Below are 20,623 nucleotides of genomic sequence, written 5' to 3'. Positions count from 1 at the left end.
TATTTTAAACGATTAGTTAATTAATTAATTTATTGTAAAATGTACAGGTTGTCATGGCAGTACTAAAAAAAAAACATGTAAATTTTCTATAAAGTATAAGAGGTCTTAAAATTTAAGTTCAGAAAAACCATTTAGAAACAATTAACCAACAGAGGGGAGTATTGAGTTATATCAACTGCAGAAACTGTTGAAAGCTATGTGATGAGAATTAATAAATACCACAATTTTTCTGGTTAACATTTGACACATATATACATATGCTACCAGTCAAAAGTTGTAGTTTTTTTTTTTTTTTTTTGATAGAAATTAATACTTTTATTCAGCAAGGAGGCATTAAATGTGATAAAAAAGATAGTAAAGGCTTTTACATTGTTACAAAAAACAAAACCAAAAAAATCAAATAAATTATTTTGAATTTTTTATTTATCAAATAATCCTGAAAAAATGTATCATGGTTTCCACAAAAATATTACACAACACAACTGTTTTCAACTTTTTTAATAAGATTTTTTTTCCTTTTTTTTTTCTTGAGCAGCAAATCAGCATTAGAATAATTTCTGAAAGATCATGTGACACTGAAGACTGGAGTAATTGATGCTAAAAATTCAGCTTTATCATCACAGGAATAAATTACATTTGAAAGTTTATTAAAACAATTATTTTAAATTGTAATAATATTTTGCAATATTTATGTTGTTACTGTATTTTTGATCAAATGCAGCCTTGGTAAGCATAAGAGACTTTTTCAAAATAAAATAAAACAGGAGACAGGAGCTTTAGGTGGGCTCAGTGTCATTTTTTATTAAATAGTTAAGGAACAATCAACTACACATTGAAAGACCTAAAACTCCTGAACACGGCGAATGGAGCCGACAGTGGGATGCATGGCATTCCAGTCAGTGAAGCGGCGGTATTCGCCTCTCTCCAACAAATACTGACGTCCCCTGTAGTTAGGATGCTCAAAGAAGACCCAGGCTCCATCCAAAACGTTACAGGACTGGACCTCACGGTGTCGGAAGTGGTCATAGAGAGAGGGCCAGTCCTCACTGCACTCCATAACCTGACCCTGGAAGTCAGGCCGCTCATACAGACGGATACGGAAAATGCCACCATGCTAAAACAGAGAGAGTAGTTTCCCAAATGCCATTACAAATTCATTTATTTCATGTAGGCCATTTACAAAAAGTAAACAAAGCAGCACCATCCAAATTAGCATAATGCTAAACTAGTCTATGGTGTGTGGTTTAAAAGGTAAAAAGGTCTGTTCCCAAAATAAATCCAGATCCATACTGGGGTTTTTTCAAGAACAAAACAAACGTTCAGTAGGAAACAATACAGTGTTATTTAGCATCTGGCAGAGATTAGGGCCAATAATATTGTTCCTGAATGATTAGTGTCGCACATGTGTCCAGCATAGGTGAATGGGCAAAATAGCCTAGCTATGGTTCTCCAAACAGGGATGACTTACATTTCGCACCATGCGGCAAGACCTTATAGAGTCATTGTACCCCATCCAGCGCTGGTAATCAGGATACTCTCCCCTAGTTAGGATGTACTGGCAGCCCATGAAGTTTGGACGTTCATACAAAACCCAGGCCCCACTCTCGACTCGGATGGAGTTACAGCGGCTGAAGTGGGACGACAGCTCTGGGCAGTCCATGCTGCACTCAAAGGAACGTCCCTGAAAGTTTTTGTCCTCATAAAAGATAATCTGTATGGGAGAAGATGTAGAAACATAGTTAAGCCAAGGACAAGACTGTAGAGCCAGTTTAAGCAAGCAAAATATTTCTTACTTTTCCCATTCTGTCTATGTTTGGGGCTAATTTGATTCCTCCTTTTGCTGTATGCTGTGTATTAAAAGGGCAATGAGCGAGATTTATATGTTTCACGTTGAGTTGCTCTGCCAGGCAAATCATTGTTATATGAATGGCTGCAGCATTTGCATCATCAACAGCTGATACTGCGATTGTTTCTAGATAGTTCCTGCAGATTAATGCAGTGGCCATTGTATGAAACCCTGACCTTTTGATTCTGCAATGGCTGAGTCCAGAAAATATTTATTGGGCCAATTAAATTGTTTTCCAGCTGCTGGTACTGGCAGAGTTCGAGCAGCACTGGCATCTAGCCACATGCTCATATTGTATGAGGCATAACACAGCCTTTAGAATGAACTGATGCATTTGTGTTTGTGCCCCACCGCAAAATGTTCTACTGTTGGACAGCAGGTTCATTTAGTTGCACGATAACACAGGAAATGCGAATAGGCTATACATACAGTTTTGTTGATGCCTTATGCTAAACTACTTCAAATGACATTTTTCCACATCAGTCTACACTCCATATACCACAATGACAAAGCAAAAAACAGAGTCATGACTAAAAGGCTGATGGTCACTCTAGTTGAGCTTCATCATCATATATGGAGATGGGAGAAACTTACAGAAGGACAAACATCACTGCAACACTCCACTTATCTGGGCTTGATGGTTATTTTTAGTGGCAAGACTCAAGCCTCTCCTAAGTGAAGACACATAAAAACCCACTTGAAATTTACAAAAAAGCACCTAAAGGACTCTCATAGACTGTGAAAATGGTCTGATGAACCTCAGTTCCAAGCATCATGTATGGATTAAACTAGGTACTGCTCGTCACTTGCACAATACCATCCTAACAGTAAAGTATGTTGGTGGTGGCAGCATCATGCCGTGGGGGTGTTTTTCAGCAGCAGGGACTGGGGGACTCATCAGGGTAGAGTGAAAGCTCAACACAGCAAAATATAGAGATAGCCTTAATAAAAACCTAGTCTGCATCACTCAGGACCCATGGGCGGCTCATCAGGGGAGGCAAGGGAGGCACAGCCTACCCAAAATTTTGAGGAGAAAATGGGAGAAAGGATGATTTAATGTTAATAAAATTCACAGTTATTCGTTTCATTTCATGCCTCAGAATGTGTATTTTTTGTTAGTAATTTCACCGCTGTAGCACCATAACATACTGAAATCGAAAGCACCGCTGTTCCTTCACGAACGTGCCGAATCTGCCGATGTCATTACAACCGCAGGGGATAGAGAAGGGGGAAGGGGAGGGGGAGGCACATGAGCCGACCTCGTCTTGTGCCTCAGTTTGTAAAAAAATTAGCCAATCACCATCGAGTTTTTTTACATTCGGCACTTAGGAGAGTTGAGAAAAGATACATCGTAGGGGAGTCTAGCCTACCTTGGTATATCAACCAATCGTAGAGACGTAAATTATGTGAATAATGTGATATTAGTTTAGAACTGCTACCGCTGTGCTGATAATATACGAAAAATCTTAATTATGGAGAGTAGCTATATTGAATATTTGATCATCAACAAATTTACCAAGCTATCATTCAGACATGCTACAAATTAAAAATGAAGGAAGACTCCACACATAAGTTGCAAATATAGGCTACAGCAGCCAGCTTTACTAAATGGCCCAACGTGCTCTTTTAACAGACATATAGGGAGGGATGGATGGATGGATGTTTGCTTCAAGTGATAGCTGAGTGAAATAATATTTGTATTTGTATTATCTTGCTGTATATGTCATTTTAAATTTTCTGTCTAAATGAGCAAAAAGCCAATTTAAAGCAGTTACGCTAATAATAGGATAATAATAATCAGCAGGGTATCCCCAGACCACTAGAATTTAGTGTGCCTCCTCTGTTTTAAAACCCACAAGCCGCCACTGTCAGGACCTCAGACAGAGCATAAGGTTCACCTTCCAACAGGACAATGACCCTAAGCACACAACTAAGACGCAAGAGTGGCTTATGGACAACTCTGTGAATGTCTTTGAGTGGCCCAGGCAGAGCCTGAACTTAAACCCATTTGAACATTTGGACAAACCTGAAAATGACTGTTCACTGATGGTCCCCGTCTAACCTGACAGAGCTTGAGAGGATCTGAGGAGAAGAATGGCAGGAAATTGCCAAATGCAGATGTGTAAAGCTTGTCACATCATACCCAAAAGACTTGAGGCTGTAAAGGTGCTTCAACTAAGTACTGAGTTAAAGGGTTAGTTCACCCAAAAATGAAATTTCTGTCATTAATTACTCACCCTCATGTCGTTGCACACCTGTAAGACCTTCGTTCATCTTCAGAACACAAATCAAGATATTTTTGAGATCCGAGAGGTTTCTGATCCCTAAGAGAAACCTTAATGTTATGAAGCGGCGAGAATGCTTTTTATGTGCAAAAACACAAATAACGACTTTATTCAACAATTTCTTCTCTTCCCTGTCAGTCTCCTACATTGTTTACATTGTATAGACTGTGCAGCACTTCCGGGTTCTACGTCAGAACGCGACTCAGTATTGGCCGACGCTGTACACAAGCAGCACGACGCATGAGTGTGATGCTGACGCAGGCACTATGTATATATATATATATATATATATATATATATATATATATATATATATATATACATACAGTGGGTACGGAAAGTATTCAGACCCCCTTAAATTTTTCACTCTTTGTTATATTGCAGCCATTTGCTAAAATCATTTAAGTTCATTTTTTTTCCTCAATGTACACACAGCACCCCATATTGACAGAAAAACACAGAATTGTTGACATTTTTGCAGATTTATTAAAAAAGAAAAACTGAAATATCACACGGTCCTAAGTATTCAGACCCTTTGCTGTGGCACTCATATATTTAACTCAGGTGCTGTCCATTTCTTCTGATCATCCTTGAGATGGTTCTACACCTTCATTTGAGTCCAGCTGTGTTTGATTATACTGATTGGACTTGATTAGGAAAGCCACACACCTGTCTATATAAGACCTTACAGCTCACAGTGCATGTCAGAGCAAATGAGAATCATGAGGTCAAAGGAACTGCCTGAAGAGCTCAGAGACAGAATTGTGGCAAGGCACAGATCTGGCCAAGGTTACAAAAAAATTTCTGCTGCACTTAAGGTTCCTAAGAGCACAGTGGCCTCCATAATCCTTAAATGGAAGACGTTTGGGATGACCAGAACGCTTCCTAGAGCTGAGCCAAACTGAGCTATCGGGGGAGAAGAGCCTTGGTGGGAGAGGTAAAGAAGAACCCAAAGATCACTGTGGCTGAGCTCCAGAGATGCAGTCGGGAGATGGGAGAAGGTTGTAGAAAGTCAACCATCACTGCAGCCCTCCACCAGTCGGAGCTTTATGGCAGAGTGGCCCGACGGAAGCCTCTCCTCAGTGCAAGACACATGAAAGAACACCTGAAGGACTCCAAGATGGTGAGAAATAAGATTCTCTGGTCTGATGAGACCAAGATAGAACTTTTTGGCCTTAATTCTAAGCGGTATGTGTGGAGAAAACCAGGCACTGCTCATCACCTGTCCAATACAGTCCCAACAGTGAAGCACGGTGGTGGCAGCATCATGCTGTGGGGGTGTTTTTCAGCCGCAGGGACAGGATGATTGGTTGCAATCGAGGGAAAGATGAATGCGGCCAAGTACAGGGATATCCTGGACGAAAACCTTCTCCAGAGTGCTCAGGACCTCAGACTGGGCCGAAGGTTTACCTTCCAACAAGACAATGATCCTAAGCACACAGCTAAAATAACGAAGGAGTGGCTTCACAACAACTCCGTGACTGTTCTTGAATGGCCCAGCCAGAGCCCTGACTTAAACCCAATTGAGCATCTCTGGAGAGACCTAAAAATGGCTGTCCACCAACGTTTCCCATTCAACCTGACAGAACTGGAGAGGATCTGCAAGAAGGAATCGCAGAGGATCCCTAAATCCAGGTGTGAAAAACTTGTTGCATCTTTCCCAAAAAGACTCATGGCTGTATTAGATCAAAAGGGTGCTTCTACTAAATACTGAGCAAAGGGTCTGAATACTTAGGACCATGTGATATTTCAGTTTTTCTTTTTTAATAAATCTGCAAAAATGTCAACAATTCTGTGTTTTTCTGTCAATATGGGGTGCTGTGTGTACATTAATGAGGAAAAAAAATGAACTTAAATGATTTTAGCGAATGGCTGCAATATAACAAAGAGTGAAAAATGTAAGGGGGTCTGAATACTTTCCGTACCCACTGTATATATATAGGCGAGGCATTATATATATATATATATATATATATATAAAAAAAATAAAATGTGTGTATGCATTGCCATGTATTATTTGTATTAATAAAACTGTCACATGAAGGTGTGGTAAGACTCTTTTATTCAGCACAACACCTGAGGCAATCAAGCTGTCATGAAGCCATGTGTTTTTTTTTCTTTTTCCACAGAATCACATAAAATAAATTCAGATCCATACTGGGGGTTTTGTTTAAATCTCCTTCAAGAACAAAACAAACATTCAGTGGGAAACAATACAGTGTTATTCAGCATCTGGCAGAGTTTAGGGCCAAAAATACTGTTCCTGAATGATTAGTGTCGCACATATATCCAGTATAATAGGTGACTGCTTCTGCTGGAAAAGAGGAAAAAAGACCTGCATTGGGCAAAATAGCCTAAGTACGGTTCTCCAAACAGGGATGACTTACATTTCACACCATGCGGCAAGAACTTATAAAGTCATTGTACCACATCCAGCGCTGGTAATCAGGATACTCTCCCCTGGTTAGGATGTACTGGCAGCCCATGAAGTTTGGACGCTTTGGACAGCTCTGGGCAGTCCGTGCTGCATTCAAAGGAACGTCCCTGAAAGTTCCTCTCCTCATAAAAGACAATCTGCATGGGAGATGATGTAGAAACATAATTAAGCCAAGGACAAGCTGCCATGAAGCCAGGTGTTACCATCAAAATGGCAACGGGTTAAACAAAAATGTTTTGATGCTTTCAGGAGAAGAATAAAAAAGTGTTTTCATAACAGCCTACTTAATCTGATGAACAGGGCTTCAAACTTTTCATGAATCATAATTGGTCCCACCTTCTTTAAGACACCAAACATGCATGTGTAAACAGAATATTAAACAAGGGAGCAGCTATTTACTGTACAATAAGTAAAAAATGCGTTTGTAAAAGGATACCATTGCATCAAGTACAAGTAGCAACAAATACAGAATTTTTATACTTAAACACAACAGTGGCAAATTCTGTGTAAATTGATGTAAGTAATATGCTATTATAAGGTAAGATATCTGCGCAATGGTGCAAAAATATCCTTTTTCACTCAGTGTAAATAGACACATGTTATCTTAAAAGAACATATATAAAAATTTCTTTTGTTTCTTGTTTATAAGATTTGGTGGCAAAAAATTACAATACACATTTTTTATTAAAATAAAATATGGAAAACATCTTCTGGTAATCATTTCTGCTCAAAAGCTGCACACACACTGGCTTATAATAATGCTTTTTAATATAATTTTCAGATCACATATGTTTGGAGCATTACATCTCAAAATAATATTATGTCAGTTAAAGGGCAACCAGTCAAAAAGAAACACAACTCACAAAAATGAATGCCTCTTCAAAAAATTTATTTTTCAATACTTTTTCAGTAGTAGTGATAACAGGTTTTCATTTCAACAGTCTATGGTGATCTGGCGAATAGAGCCCACAGTGGGAGTCATGGCCCCCCATTCAGTGTGGCGGCTGTACTCTCCCTTCTCAAGGAGGTACTGACGGCCATGGTAGTTTGCATGTTCGAAGAACACACAGGGACCTTCGAGGACTTTGCAGGAATGGACCTCTCTGCAGAGGAAGCGTTCCTGAATGGACGGGGTGCTTTCTGTAACTTCCCACATTTGGCCATCAAAATTGGGCCTCTCAAAGATTTTCAGCTTGAGATGTCCAGTGACCTGCAGGAAATACAAATCATGTTGCTATGTACACACCCAACCACACTGTTAACTTACTGAGAGCAATTCAAAGTGATCACATGTGGTGCCATTGGACTTACATGCCTGACTAAACGACAAGATCGGACACAGTCATTGAAGCCAATCCAGTGGTGATAATCTGGATATTCCCCTGGGGCCAGTATATACTGATAGCCCATGTAGTTTGGCCTCTCATACAGAACCCAACAGCCCCCCTTCACCCTTGCAGAATTACAGCGGCTAAAAAAAGTATGAAGGTCACTTGTGTCCCCCTTACACTCATAGGATCTTCCTTGGAAGTTCCTGTCTTCGTATAACACAATCTGTCAGATAAAACACAGCACTGACAGTTTACATTGTGCTAAAACATCATGACAGACTGTGGGTTATGGACAATCAGAGAGATAGAGGCACTTACGCTCTCAGTTGTCATTGTCAGATGTGAAATGTTGGATAGCAAACCGTGCTGTAGTCTCTTTATACAAGTCCTGAACAAAGGCACAGGTTGTAAAAAATTTAATCAGCAATTCAAAAAAAAAAAATATATATCCAAGCTCAATGTATTGTTCTAAAGCACTGAATCATAGATTTGCTTAACAATAAAATTGTGAGTACCAGGCATCCCAACCTCAGCCAACGAATCATCCTCAGGCTTGAACAACATGCACATTGTTAGTCTACATGGTCAGCTCAGGCTGATTATTTATGTTATTACAGAAATATCTTCTGCATTGGAATATTTGCCAACAGCATCCTCACATTTTCAATTACAGCAAAATCAAATCGGGTGAAAGGTATTAATTAACACTGCATCCTCTGACTATGATCAGACTGGCGATTTCGTGTCCATGAGATCCACAACCAGCCAGAGTGAGACTCTCAACATCAGGTCCCTAATGAATGAATAATTGAAAGGGAATTACTAAGTAAGGGAATACTTGAATAATCAAAAGTCCTAATTTAAACATAACTAAATTAATAACCCAAGTATCATTTGAAATTGGAGTCAGAATGAAGTCGGCATTAAACAGAAGTTGCCACAGCCTTTTCTTCCCTGTTGTGATGTATACAGTATCAGAGCGAAATGACAGGACTTGATTTTGTCCATCCGGAATAGATTAGATTGTTGTCGTTTGCTATTGCTAATAATTTCAGTAAACTCTTGAAATTATTATTCTCGTGCAATCATATGTATTACGCATACATAATTCAAAATGGAGTTAAGGGTGTCTTGCTCTCTTTAATGTTGCATTACTGTAAAAAGAGATCATCTTAAGACAATTGTGGAAAAAAGTTATTAAATTATTTGGGACAAAAATCATTTTTCATGTAATTTATCAATAAATTAGACAGGAAGCAAGAAAAAGAAAGAAACGTGAGGCTATATCCTGGTTACATCTACCTACCTACCTGACATGGTTACATAATTTGTTGGCCATTTTGAACTCTTTGGAGTATCAAGATAAAGCTTAGAGGCCATGTCCCAAATGGCAGACTTCATGTGCACTTGTGGTCTTGTGGACTTACAATGGTCGCCGCATGCATGAGATCATAGGGTGTCCCATTTGTCATTTAGGTTTCAGAAGGGTGCTCGCAGTCAGGTTGCAGCACAAAGGAAAGTTGTCAGGATGGGTCAAATGAACGGGTACACGGGCAAACATGAAACTGAACAATAAAAACTACATCAAAACAGAGACTAACCATGACATAACTCCCCCTCCCGGAAGGTGCAACCTCATGCCAAAAAGTGTCCAACAGGGGAGGGAGGGTGGGTGTCCTGGAGTTGTGGTAGGTGACCAGGACGCCTCCAGGGTGATCCCGGCAGTTCAGGGAGCCAGGGTGGCGCTGGCAGTTCAGGGGACCATGGCGGTGCAGGTAGGTCAGGGGACCATGGTGGTGCAGGTAGCTCATGGGGGCCATGGCGGATCGGCCTCCATGGCCTTGACCCAGAGGCTTTGCTTGGCCAATATGGCCGGGGACGTATAGAAAAAAATAAAAATTTTCTTGGGAGGAGCTATGGGGTTGTGGACGGGAGCGGACTCTGGAATGGGCTTATGGGCTGGAGAGGACTCTGGAGCGGGATTGTGGACTGGAGAGGACTCTGGAGCGGGACTGTGGGCTGGAGTGGACTCATAGGTAAGCTCGGGGACGGGAGCGGGCACTGGGCCGAGCTAAGGGATGAGAGCAGGTACTAGGCTGAGTTCAGGGACGAGAGCAGGCATATGACTCTGGTCAGGGGCTGGAGCCTTCGGGCAGGAGCCATCACTGGACTCTGGTCAGGGGCTGGAGCCATCACGTAACCCTCGTGCTGCTAGATAAAATTTTTTGGTTTGTCCTTCTGTCAGGGTCACTGGTTGCAGCACAAGGGAAAGTTGTCAGGATCTAGATGCAGCAGCTTCTTTTTATTAAACAAACTCAAAACTTTACAAAACACTGGAGAATCTCTGGAACAAGAACATAACCAACCAACATAGTAATGACGAGGACAGACTGAGAACTAAGAGAAACACAGGGCTTAAATGCAACAGCAAACAAAGGAGCCAATAAGATAATTAACAAGGTAATTAACTGAAAAGGAGACAGGAACACAACATTCAGACATACTGAAACTAGGTCAAATGAACAGGTACACAGGCAAACATGAAACTGAACAATAAATCAAAACAGAGCCTAACCATGACACTCGTTGGCGCCCCCTTTGCGGCCAGTATGCGCCCTCAATGCGTACTTTTGCTGAGCCCACAATGAAGCAAGCTCTGCAGCAGACTTCTACCCAACACTCAAAGCACCATTTTGTCATGAAAGTGTGGACTCAGAGGAAGATCGCAATTCGGGAGAGGGCCAGAAAGTGTCTTTGGCTTAAATTCATGATGCTTTAAATTCCTTTAGTTATTAGGAATGCAATAATACACATGATTCAAATGTTAGCCACATTGTATGTTGGCAATTTTGCATATAGTCAATAACATATTATTAAAATCTGTTCTACGTTTATCACATTTACAATGTTTTGGCCTACTGACATGAAACATTTTTTTATTCAATACCACAATGCCATGACAATATTCTATCAATTTGATAACACCACCTATTAGTCAAAAGAAATTGTACTAAAAGTAATCCTCCTTTAAACCACTTTTGTAAATCTTTGAGTGAGACATAATGTTGTCATTTAAACCCACTCATTGCTGGTACTCTCTTGAAATTTACTAATAACCCATTTGATTTGCAGAAGCAGTCAAAGCTATGCTTCAAACACCCCTGAAAAGTCTCCACATTTGCTTCTGCATAATGTCCAATCTACCATAAAATAAATGGGAAGTTTCAAATTATGTTATTAAGTAAGCAAGTAAAGTAAGTAAAGTTTATTTATATAGCACCTATCACAGACAAGGAGGGGTCACAAAGTGCTTTACAATAAAAATAAACAAATAAGATAAATAAACATAAATATACTCTACAAATACCATCAATACAAACAGGCAAATCGTATTGTTAATTAAAAGCTTGTCCAAAAAGATGCGTCTTTAGATGTCTTTTAAAAGACTCCACAGAACCTATAGTTCTCAACTTTAAAGGAAGAGAGTTCCAGAATCTTGGAGCTACTACACAGAAAGCACGATCACCTTTTGTCTTAAGATGTGTTCTGGGAATAGTTAAAAGGTCTTGGCCTGAAGACCTCAGAGACCGACCAGGGGTGTGTGCATGTAAAAGATCCTGTATATATGAGGGTGCTTGACCATGCAAGGCCCTGTAAGTAATAACAAAAATTTTGAAATGCACTCTAAGCACAGGAGTAATATGTGACCTCCTGCTGGATCTAGTCAAAAGCCTGGCAGCTGCATTCTGTACAAATTGCAATCGATCCATAGAAGATTTGTTTAAACACGTGTACAAAACATTACAATAATCCAATCGTGAAGAAATAAAAGCATGAACAAGCATCTCCATTTCTTTTTTCGAAACCATAGATCTAATCTTAGCAATGTTCCTGAGATGGAAAAAACAGGAACGAACTACAGGCTTTACAGGACTGTTAAGACACATTGATCTGTTAAAAATGACACCCAAATTTCTTATGTCACCACAATCAGAGGATGACAGACCACCAATGACCTGCCTAATCTTAGGGGTAATGTTGTCTGGGGCAATAATCAACACCTCAGTTTTATCTGTATTAAGTTGCAAAAAAAATGGTCTGCCATCCAATTGTTAATGGAGACTAAACATTCCTGCAAAAGAGACAGTTTGTCTAGTCTATGTCGTCAGCATAAAAATGATAAGATATTATTTTGAAACTGCGAATTATCTTGACAAGAGGAAGCATATACAGGTTAAAAAGCATGGGGCCGAGTACAGAACCTTGTGGCACACCACAGGACAAAGAAACAGATTTTGACATGAAAGAACCTATTATAAACCACATCCTGCAGGATTGGAAAATGGAGACTTAAAAAGAACAAATATAAGTTGCATTTGTATCAAAACTGATATATTAGAGACTTGGCAGATATTGAATATAAATTCAGATTTCACTTTCATGCACATTTACATAAAGTTTATTTTGGTGACATCTCATGGTAGAATTGTTAAAATTGCTATAGTTAACTTAACAGACCTGTTATATAGGACTTTATTAAAAATATTTTGTGTACATATACACAAATTTAAGGATCAGCATGATATAAAACTCTTAAAAATAATTATTAAAGAAAAACTATTGATAACGGACATGAGCAATGAATAAGTCATTTTCATTATGACTGCCAACACCTTTAAACAATTGCATTATAAGGTTTTATAGCGAACACATTTCTAGATTAAATCTTGGTCATTTGGTCGAAGACTGAATTTTAAGATCAATGTATTAATGGGAGAGCATCTAGAGTCTTGTGTTTTTAACCATACATGGTAACAAAATCAATTATGTTTGAGCATATTACATACTAATGTAATGAAATTCAAATCCGAAAATTATTAACTAACATTAGTATTTTTAAGTACTTGGAAAATGTTTGGTACTTTAAGGAATTCATCAGACTTGGTAACTCTTGCCTGACCCGATTTCTCTTGCTCTTTCACGCTAGTTTGCTGTCTCTGTCTCGCTCTCTCTTTCTGTTTGTCTTTCATTCCATTTGTTTCATGTAGGCTGTGATTGCACAATTTAAATTAACAAAAATCACAGACCTGCTTGATCATCAGGTTCCAGGGTATTTGAATGACAAAAACCATTATCAGCCTATAAAGTATAAAAGGCAGCAGTCAGACAGACAGCAACTGGACAGAATCCCACGAAGAACAGCAAACATGGGCAAGGTATGTATTGGGTATAGCTGTCAAAAACAGCAAAAACCTCTATAGTATGATTAAATTCAAAGATTATTTTTCTGTGGAAATTTGTCAAATTCATAAATATGTTTTAGGTAATTTAATTGAACATTTGCTGGATACACAAGCTCTAAATACACATGCCAGAGAGTCCAGAGAGTCCATCAACTTATATTTAAATATTCACACGTTTCTTGGTAGATTATCTTCTACGAGGACAGGAACTTCCAGGGTCGCTCCTATGAGTGCAGCAGTGACTGCTCTGACATGTCTACCTACCTCAGCCGCTGCAACTCCTGCAGAGTGGAGAGCGGCTGCTTTGTGGTCTATGACCGTCCTAACTTCATGGGAAACCAGTTCTTTATGAGGAGGGGCGAGTATGCTGATTACATGCGCATGGGAATGAGTGATGGCATCAGGTCCTGTCGCATGGTTCCTCAGGTAACAAAAAATAAAATAAAACAATAATGATAATAATCATCCCTGCTGAAAAATCCAGCATGAATTCTATGTTGATTCACAACAAGGTTTCTTGTCATCTGTCAACAGTGATGAGGCAATCACTTAAGTGATTATGAGATTTTTCCATTTTTTCCGTCTGCACTGTGATTGGCTGGATTAACTTGTTGTTACATTGCACACACTACAATATCACATGGCGATAATATCAAATAGGTTTGAAAATATCGCAGCATCTGTGACTGCTCAAAACAGGCTCAGATCACCACACTGACCTGCTCACACTTAACGGGTATCGGCGAGCAAAACAGGGCAACGATTTGGCCAAGATCTGGAGGTTTTGTCACAGACCTTGGAATCTGTCTGCGAAAGCAAAATCCAGCCAAAAGTCATGTAGTTTGAGTTTGCCTTAACCAGATGGTCCCAAAATGCAAACATACTTTATTCTGGTGACCAGCAATGCTGGATTATTTTAGCATGGATTAAGTTATATGTTTCAGAGCATTTGAATCAGATTATGCTGAATCAGACTGAATTAATACATTTCTTTTCAACTTACAGTACAGGGGACCCTACAGAATGAGGATCTATGAGAGGGAGAACTTCGGAGGTCATATGTACGAGCTGACAGATGACTGCGATTCCTTCATGGACCGTTACCGCATGTCCGACTGCCAGTCCTGTCATGTGATGGACGGCCACTGGCTCATGTATGAGCAGCCCCACTACAGAGGCAGGATGATATACTTTAGGCCCGGAGAGTACAGGAGCTTCAGGGATATGGGATACAGCAACGCCAGATTCAGCTCTGTTAGAAGAATCATGGACTTGTGTTAAATTCACAGTCTAAAAACATAAATCATAAGTATAAACAATAAAATTCTCACCATGCATTTATGTTGTTGTCTGTTGTTTTTGCCTATTTTCACCATTTAACTTTTTCCCGGTCGTGTCATTACACAACCAGTATGGAAAATGAATTTCAAAGCATCAACTAAGTTTATAATATCAATGTCCAAATGAAGACATACCACCAATATCATAAACATTTAAACAAAGTTTTTTTAGCAAATCATTTTCTGTTGTGAATCAATCATTATACATGAAAACATAATTGTAAAGATTTATACATTATACACAATAATTCTAGATAGATGTCATGATGACAGCTTAAAGTTATTTCATAACTTACATTGTAATATTACAGCCATTCTGATTGTGTTCCATTACCGAAATGATCATGGGAGCCATGGCCTTGCGGACAGCACTCCGACATATGGCAGAGTTGTGCCTCAGGCGACACGAGTTCGAGTTTTGGATTGAGTTTTTTTCCTGAATCAGTTACCCTCTCTCCACTCATCCTACTGCCCAGTCCAAAAGGTAAAAAGCATCACTAGACAGGTAATGAACATAATCTTGCTAACATTTATCATTTATTTACTGCTGAAATTTTGCACGTATATGTAACAAGCAAAGTATTTATCATAATGTACTTTAAATAACATTTAAAAAGTAATGTCAGAATGATATCAGTTCTGCTGTTGTTCATAAATACCAGTAGTGCTGTTGAACAATGAGGACGTTGTCATGTCGCCGGAAATAGAGTCATCAGTGTCTCAATTTGTTGTTATCCTTACTGTCCTTACCAGTGTCTGAATTTGACTTACAGTAGGAAGCTAGGGAGCTGGTTGAGACACATCCCCTGTCTGGTCTTAATGTTGATGTTAATGTTGATGCTGTTATGTTTGCTTGTGAAGGACTTACCTATTTTTTATCCTGTGTTTTCTTGTGTTAAAAATCTTAATTGATCCTGTGATTTTTTTCCTGTCTCCAATTCCAAGGAAGATACGTGACTCTGTTTTGCTGTGAATTCATTTGACCATTTACCCAAGCTCTTTTGTTACTATCTATCTGCAAGGCTTCTGATTGTTCTCCAACGAAAGACTGTAATCTTGTTCTTTGAAAACAAAGAAGTTGAAGAGACTGTGTGTTAGCAAACCTTCCTTACCTGTATACTCACCTTGTTATAGTCACCTCATGCAAAAAACTCCAGCAACTGGGTTCAATCTCATCCTTTGCCTCCATAACAATCAATAAAACAAAAAATATTAAGATTAAATTATGCTTGAACTTAAGGATCTCTCTGGTCTCTGATTCATGATTGAGTTCTGTCTTTAGTTTAATTTCCCAGTCTTAAATAAATTGTTTGAACAAACACAAACATAAATCTGCTAAAATGATCCATTATGGCACTAGTAATTTTTGAGTTTCCAGTGTCTCCTAAAGGCAGGACTCACATGGCCTTACAATGTCAGTTTGACAAAATCAAACAAGTAAAATAAAAAAAGAAGTGGGAAGGGTAACATTAGACCACTCTTTGGCAATTTATCTTTCACTGGGACACCAGTGGGTCAGCTGTACAACCAAGAAAAGCCACAGATGGCACAGGTACAGGAGCAAACAGTTCTGGTAGCTACTTGTAGACTGGTTTAGAAAAAAATAGGATTGCTGAGTAAGAAGTTCAAACAATGGTCTATAGATTTTTAGCAATCAAGTTGAGTATAAAAGCAACACAGTAAAACACTGGCACCATTGAAACAAATGCAAAATCATGGGAAAGGTAGGAGCTTTCTATGTTGAAGAAGACAAATGTTATTGATTGTTTTGAATGGGATTAATACTAAGACCAGAGGTCAGATCCAAAATAAGATCTACATTGATTTTACAATGTCAGCTGTTAATGGATGAATACAAGGACATTGTATTTTCAAATAGATTTACAAGCACAGTAAAGAACAAAGAATAACTTTCTATTGTAAGCATGCTTTTTGTTGCTATGCTTTCCAGATCATATTCTATGAGGACAGAAACTTCCATGGCCGTAACCATGAGAGCAGTGGGGACTGCCCTGATGTGACCTCATACCTGAGCCGCTGCAGCTCCTGTAGGGTGGAAAGGGGCTGCTTCATGGTCTATGAACACTCCGACTTTATGGGTCACCAGATTTTGGTGAGAAGAGGAGATTATCCTGATAACCAGAGGCTCATGGGTATGAGCATGAGCGACTGCATTAGATCTTGCAGAATGATCCCTATGGTAATTCTAGACAGTGATTTTATTAAGTAAATTGATGTTAATAATTGAATTACTAAATAATAAGACATAATAATCATTTTGTCATTCCAGCATAAAGGAACGTTTAGAATGAGAATCTTTGAAAGGGAGAACTTTGTCGGACAAAAGTATGAGCTGATGGATGACTGCGAGTCAATCCAGGAACGCTTTCACATGTCTGACTGCCAGTCCTGCAATGTCACACATGGCCACTGGCTGCTGTATGAACGGCCCAATTTTGAAGGCAGAATGATATACATCAGGCCAGGGGAGTACAGCAGCTTTAATAATATGGGTCTAGGCACAGTGAAAATTGGTTCCATCAGACGCATCATGGAGTCCTGTTAAAGGAAATTACACTTGCTTTAGGTGATGAAAGACAACAAATGATTTCCATATAGTTTCCCAACAAGAAATGCTGTGACACTAATGTGCCTAGGATTTATAATGTCAAAGATCACTTGTTTTTGCAGAGAATGTATGATAAAACCAGCTTTTGCTGGTGGAAGCTGCACTTTCAAATGTTGATTTACATGCATCTAAATCATTAAAATAACATCTAATTTTGTTAATTATCTAATATGTGATGATAAAGTTCATTGCTTTTGCGAAATGTACATTTACCTACATTTACACACTGTACCAAGACTCAACAAACAGCAATGACTATCAGATACTGAATGAGCATTACCTACAGACCTCTCTGCCAGGAGATAGTAAAATAATATTTATGTATATATATATATATATATATATATATATATATATATATATAAATGGTTCAAAAGATTTTTTTCTTAAAGATGATAGAGACTTTAAATCTGTAAAAAGTCTTAAAATAAGCATAAATAAAAACACAAACACACTCTACTTTCAATAATGAAACTGATATATATATATATATATACACTGCAGCTAAATTCGATTGTCAATTCACCTTTTAGTGCCTAATCCTGTTCTGTATACACAGTTCAGTAATTTAACACGGAAGTGACAACTGCATTCTAAAACCGAATTAACTTCCCAAAAAAAGCAGGTAGTGACAACCGCATTTACAAAAATTATACACAATGTGTATGGAACTGAAATGAACAACTAGTTGTTTCAGTTTTTTTCAACTGCTTACACACAAAATCCTTACTTGTCACAGAATTTCTGAAACCTGAAACTCAAACACCAGAACCACACAGCAAATCCGCAAAACCACACACTAATTCTCTGCCTTCGACTCAGTTTTCAATTTCATAAAACACTTTTTGCGAAACACAACACACAATTCTCTATGTAACACAAAAATCTAACAGTAAGTATCTTGATTTCCTTTTTCAAACACAACCATTGTTTCTGGCCAACTACACATGGTTGATGTATTTCTTTTCTTTCATACTGTGCACAACCACAAATGCTTACAGTAAAAAAAATAAATAGTTTGGTTTCAATCTTGCTTTCGTGTTTACCGTAAAATTTTCAAAATCTCTCTGCCAATTACTTTCAATCTTGTACAGAAATGTACATAGGAGCTCATGAAATAAGAGCTTTAGGTTTTTAATAACTGTGTGTATATGATATTTCCAAAAAAAGAATATTATGGCAAAGGTGTTTGCAACGTAAGAAAAATGTTTCCTTTTGAGATGTGTTTATGAAATTTTGAATGCAGTGCTTCATTTTGCAAGAGATGAGGCATTTTGCATTTTGTGTGTGCAATTCTTATAAATAAATCGAAATAAATCCAAATGCTTTATATTAAAAATAAGCCCACTATAATAATAACTCCATAAACTTGAAGCCCAAACAAGCTCAAAAAATGGTTATAACACGTGGACATGGCAACACAGCAAGAAAGCACTCCACAAAGCAGTGTTACAAACATATAAAAACTCTCACAATGCCTCTAGACAGTGGTTTTGTTAAAATTGCAGGATATAACAAGTCTGTTGTCGCTGTAATATTACTTTAGTCCAAATGTTAAACACGTGAGAACATATGTTTACCACTGTGTCAATCATCCCAGTTTCGGGAGTCGAATCTGTACACAGAGCCCCACCACCCTAACAAATTCCAAATATATGGTCCCTAAGTTGAAAAAAATCACAATACATCATGACATATAATGATACTGACACATACACACCTGCTTGAGGGAGTCAAATAAGTAATTTATAGATGACTAACTTATCCTAACTAATAAACTCAGCAAAAAAAAGACATCAACATCTCATAACAAGAACTAATAACTAATAGAAAATAATTAGAGATTATGCTAGCTCCAGTTTGGATCCTGCCTCTTATGAAGATTTCAAATGACCCAACATCAGTGAAAATATGACGCCAACCCCTGAAAGAACTTAAGATGACGCCAACTCTGAACTCTAAATACAAAATGCACAGTGCTTGGTCTAACACGCAATCATTATGATCACAACTTGTAATAACTTCTTTAATGAGCTCATTGTTTCTGCCTAAAATGTATAGGCCTACATGTTGTTAGCTAACGGCATGATTTGTATTATCTTAGAACTGTACATTTCTGACATTATTTTTACACAAACACCTCTGATAACAGATTACTCTAAACTGAAATGCAGAAACATGCATTTTCTGCAAAGCTGCTTTGAAATAATATGTACTGTGAAAAGTGCTATACAAATAAATGTTATTTGAATTTAATAATGTATGATAAATGTGCAGCGCTGCTCTCTCCCTTAGTTTGCTTGTCCACTCTGTTTTTACAGACACAACAGGTTCAATAATCAGCAGAAAAGGAGCAAAACACTACCAACACATTTCTGCAGATCGACCATAGACTGGAATGTAAAATCAATGTCAACACAATGGAGTGAAGGAAAACTCGTAACGCAGGTTCATTAGCTGCCAGATGAGTGCGACTGGGGTGCAAGCAAGAAATGGAAACCTTGGAGTGGATATTGATCAGCTTGTTAAAGACCACTCATGCTGCAGAATTCTGGATCAGTTGCAGAGGTCTGACAGTGCATGCTGAAAGGCCTGTCAAGAGGGCATTACAGTAGTCCACAACTCCAAGGTTCCTGGCTGTCCTGGATGGAGATATGGTTGACGAACCTAGCTGAACGGAGAAGTTGTGAAGTGTTGGGTTGGCTGAGACCACGAGCAGTTCTGTCTACGCAAGGTTGAGTTGAAGGTGGTGGTCCTTCATACAGCAAGAAATGTCTGTCAGGCAGGCTGAGATGAAAGCAGCTACCGTTGGATCATGTGGCTGGAATGAGAGGTAGAGTTGTGTGTCATCAGAGTAGCAGTGATAGGAAAAACCATGTTTCTGAATGACAGATCCTAGTGATGACATGTAGATGACAAGAAGAGAAGTGGTCCAAGCACTGAGCCCAGAGGCACCCCAGTAGCTAGATGTTGCGACTTAGACACCTCACTCCTCCACGACACCCTGAAGGACCTACCTGAGAGGTAAGACTTGACCCATTGGAGTACGGTTCCTGAGATGCCCTTCGTCATGAGGGTTGACAGGAGGATCTGGGGGTTAACTTTGTCAAAAGCAGCAGACAGATCCAGCAAGATGAGTACTGAGGATTTGGAAGCTTTACTCTTTACTCCCTGTATACCAGTAATAGCACTGTATTATAGGGAATACTTTCTCAAACTACTCAAACTGCAGGTGATATCACAGTTATCAGCATCATCATGGACATATAGAGCTTGTGGCAGAGGCAGTACTTAGAGGGACCCGCTGGAGCACACTGGGGTAAGGTGCTTTGCTCAAGCACACAGTGGTGATAGATAAATGCTCACTAACTGACCCTTTACCAGGTGTTTGACTGACAGGCGATCTAACCAATCATAACGCCGAATCCGCCATTTTGTCCGACAAAGCAGTCAGGGGAGTTAGCAGATTAATGTAGGTGGACTTGAACTTGAAAAATGGTGTGTACTGACGT

At 38.8% G+C, this 20,623-nt stretch overlaps 5 protein-coding genes across 6 annotated transcripts in view; 3 read left to right on the top strand and 2 right to left on the bottom strand.

Moving 5' to 3' along the window:
• Window positions 1-167: 167 nt before the first annotated feature.
• Window positions 168-1,802, bottom strand: crygs3 (crystallin, gamma S3). Its single transcript, XM_051906073.1, has 3 exons — window positions 1,794-1,802; window positions 1,469-1,711; window positions 168-1,114 (listed from the first exon to the last, which is right to left on the bottom strand). Exons 1-3 carry the CDS (start codon window positions 1,800-1,802, stop codon window positions 842-844), a joined length of 525 nt encoding a protein of 174 aa, XP_051762033.1. The 3' UTR covers window positions 168-841.
• Window positions 1,803-7,448: 5,646 nt separating this feature from the next.
• crygs4 (crystallin, gamma S4) overlaps window positions 7,449-20,623 on the bottom strand; it is a 90,426-nt gene continuing 77,251 nt past the window's right edge. For both annotated transcript variants that reach the window (XM_051905007.1, XM_051905006.1), the window contains exons 3-5: window positions 8,218-8,287; window positions 7,880-8,122; window positions 7,449-7,778 (exon numbers count right to left, since the gene is read on the bottom strand). In XM_051905007.1, coding sequence (XP_051760967.1) covers window positions 7,503-7,778; window positions 7,880-8,122; window positions 8,218-8,232 — 534 coding nt within the window. In that variant the 5' untranslated portion in view covers window positions 8,233-8,287 and the 3' untranslated portion in view covers window positions 7,449-7,502. The remainder of the gene's footprint in view (window positions 7,779-7,879; window positions 8,123-8,217; window positions 8,288-20,623) is intronic.
• crygm3 (crystallin, gamma M3) lies at window positions 13,107-14,423 on the top strand. The gene is made up of 3 exons (XM_051905019.1): window positions 13,107-13,115; window positions 13,329-13,568; window positions 14,148-14,423. Exons 1-3 carry the CDS (start codon window positions 13,107-13,109, stop codon window positions 14,421-14,423), a joined length of 525 nt encoding a protein of 174 aa, XP_051760979.1.
• crygm5 (crystallin, gamma M5) lies at window positions 16,198-17,048 on the top strand. Its single transcript, XM_051905009.1, has 3 exons — window positions 16,198-16,206; window positions 16,434-16,682; window positions 16,773-17,048. Exons 1-3 carry the CDS (start codon window positions 16,198-16,200, stop codon window positions 17,046-17,048), a joined length of 534 nt encoding a protein of 177 aa, XP_051760969.1.
• Window positions 19,883-20,623, top strand: part of LOC127518859 (gamma-crystallin M2-like) — a 4,224-nt gene continuing 3,483 nt past the window's right edge. The window contains exon 1 of the mRNA XM_051906072.1: window positions 19,883-19,944. Within this exon, the coding sequence (XP_051762032.1) occupies window positions 19,883-19,944 (62 nt within the window). The remainder of the gene's footprint in view (window positions 19,945-20,623) is intronic.

The sequence above is a fragment of the Ctenopharyngodon idella genome, chromosome 9 (genome assembly GCF_019924925.1).
Source record: "Ctenopharyngodon idella isolate HZGC_01 chromosome 9, HZGC01, whole genome shotgun sequence".
In the NCBI taxonomy this organism is placed as follows: domain Eukaryota; kingdom Metazoa; phylum Chordata; class Actinopteri; order Cypriniformes; family Xenocyprididae; genus Ctenopharyngodon; species Ctenopharyngodon idella.
The sequence above is the reverse complement of the archived record's forward strand: the minus strand, read 5'-3'. Positions and strand labels throughout refer to the sequence as shown.

What these genes read in the sequence shown, in the direction of transcription:
- crygs3 (XM_051906073.1), bottom strand. An exon ending in CTTGCCGCATGGTGCGAAAT is followed by an intron (nt 1,115 to 1,468) that starts GTAAGTCATCCC and finishes TCTCTGTTTTAG; the next exon opens with CATGGTGGCATTTTCCGTAT.
- crygm3 (XM_051905019.1), top strand. An exon ending in CCTGTCGCATGGTTCCTCAG is followed by an intron (nt 13,569 to 14,147) that starts GTAACAAAAAAT and finishes TTCAACTTACAG; the next exon opens with TACAGGGGACCCTACAGAAT.
- crygm5 (XM_051905009.1), top strand. An exon ending in CTTGCAGAATGATCCCTATG is followed by an intron (nt 16,683 to 16,772) that starts GTAATTCTAGAC and finishes TTGTCATTCCAG; the next exon opens with CATAAAGGAACGTTTAGAAT.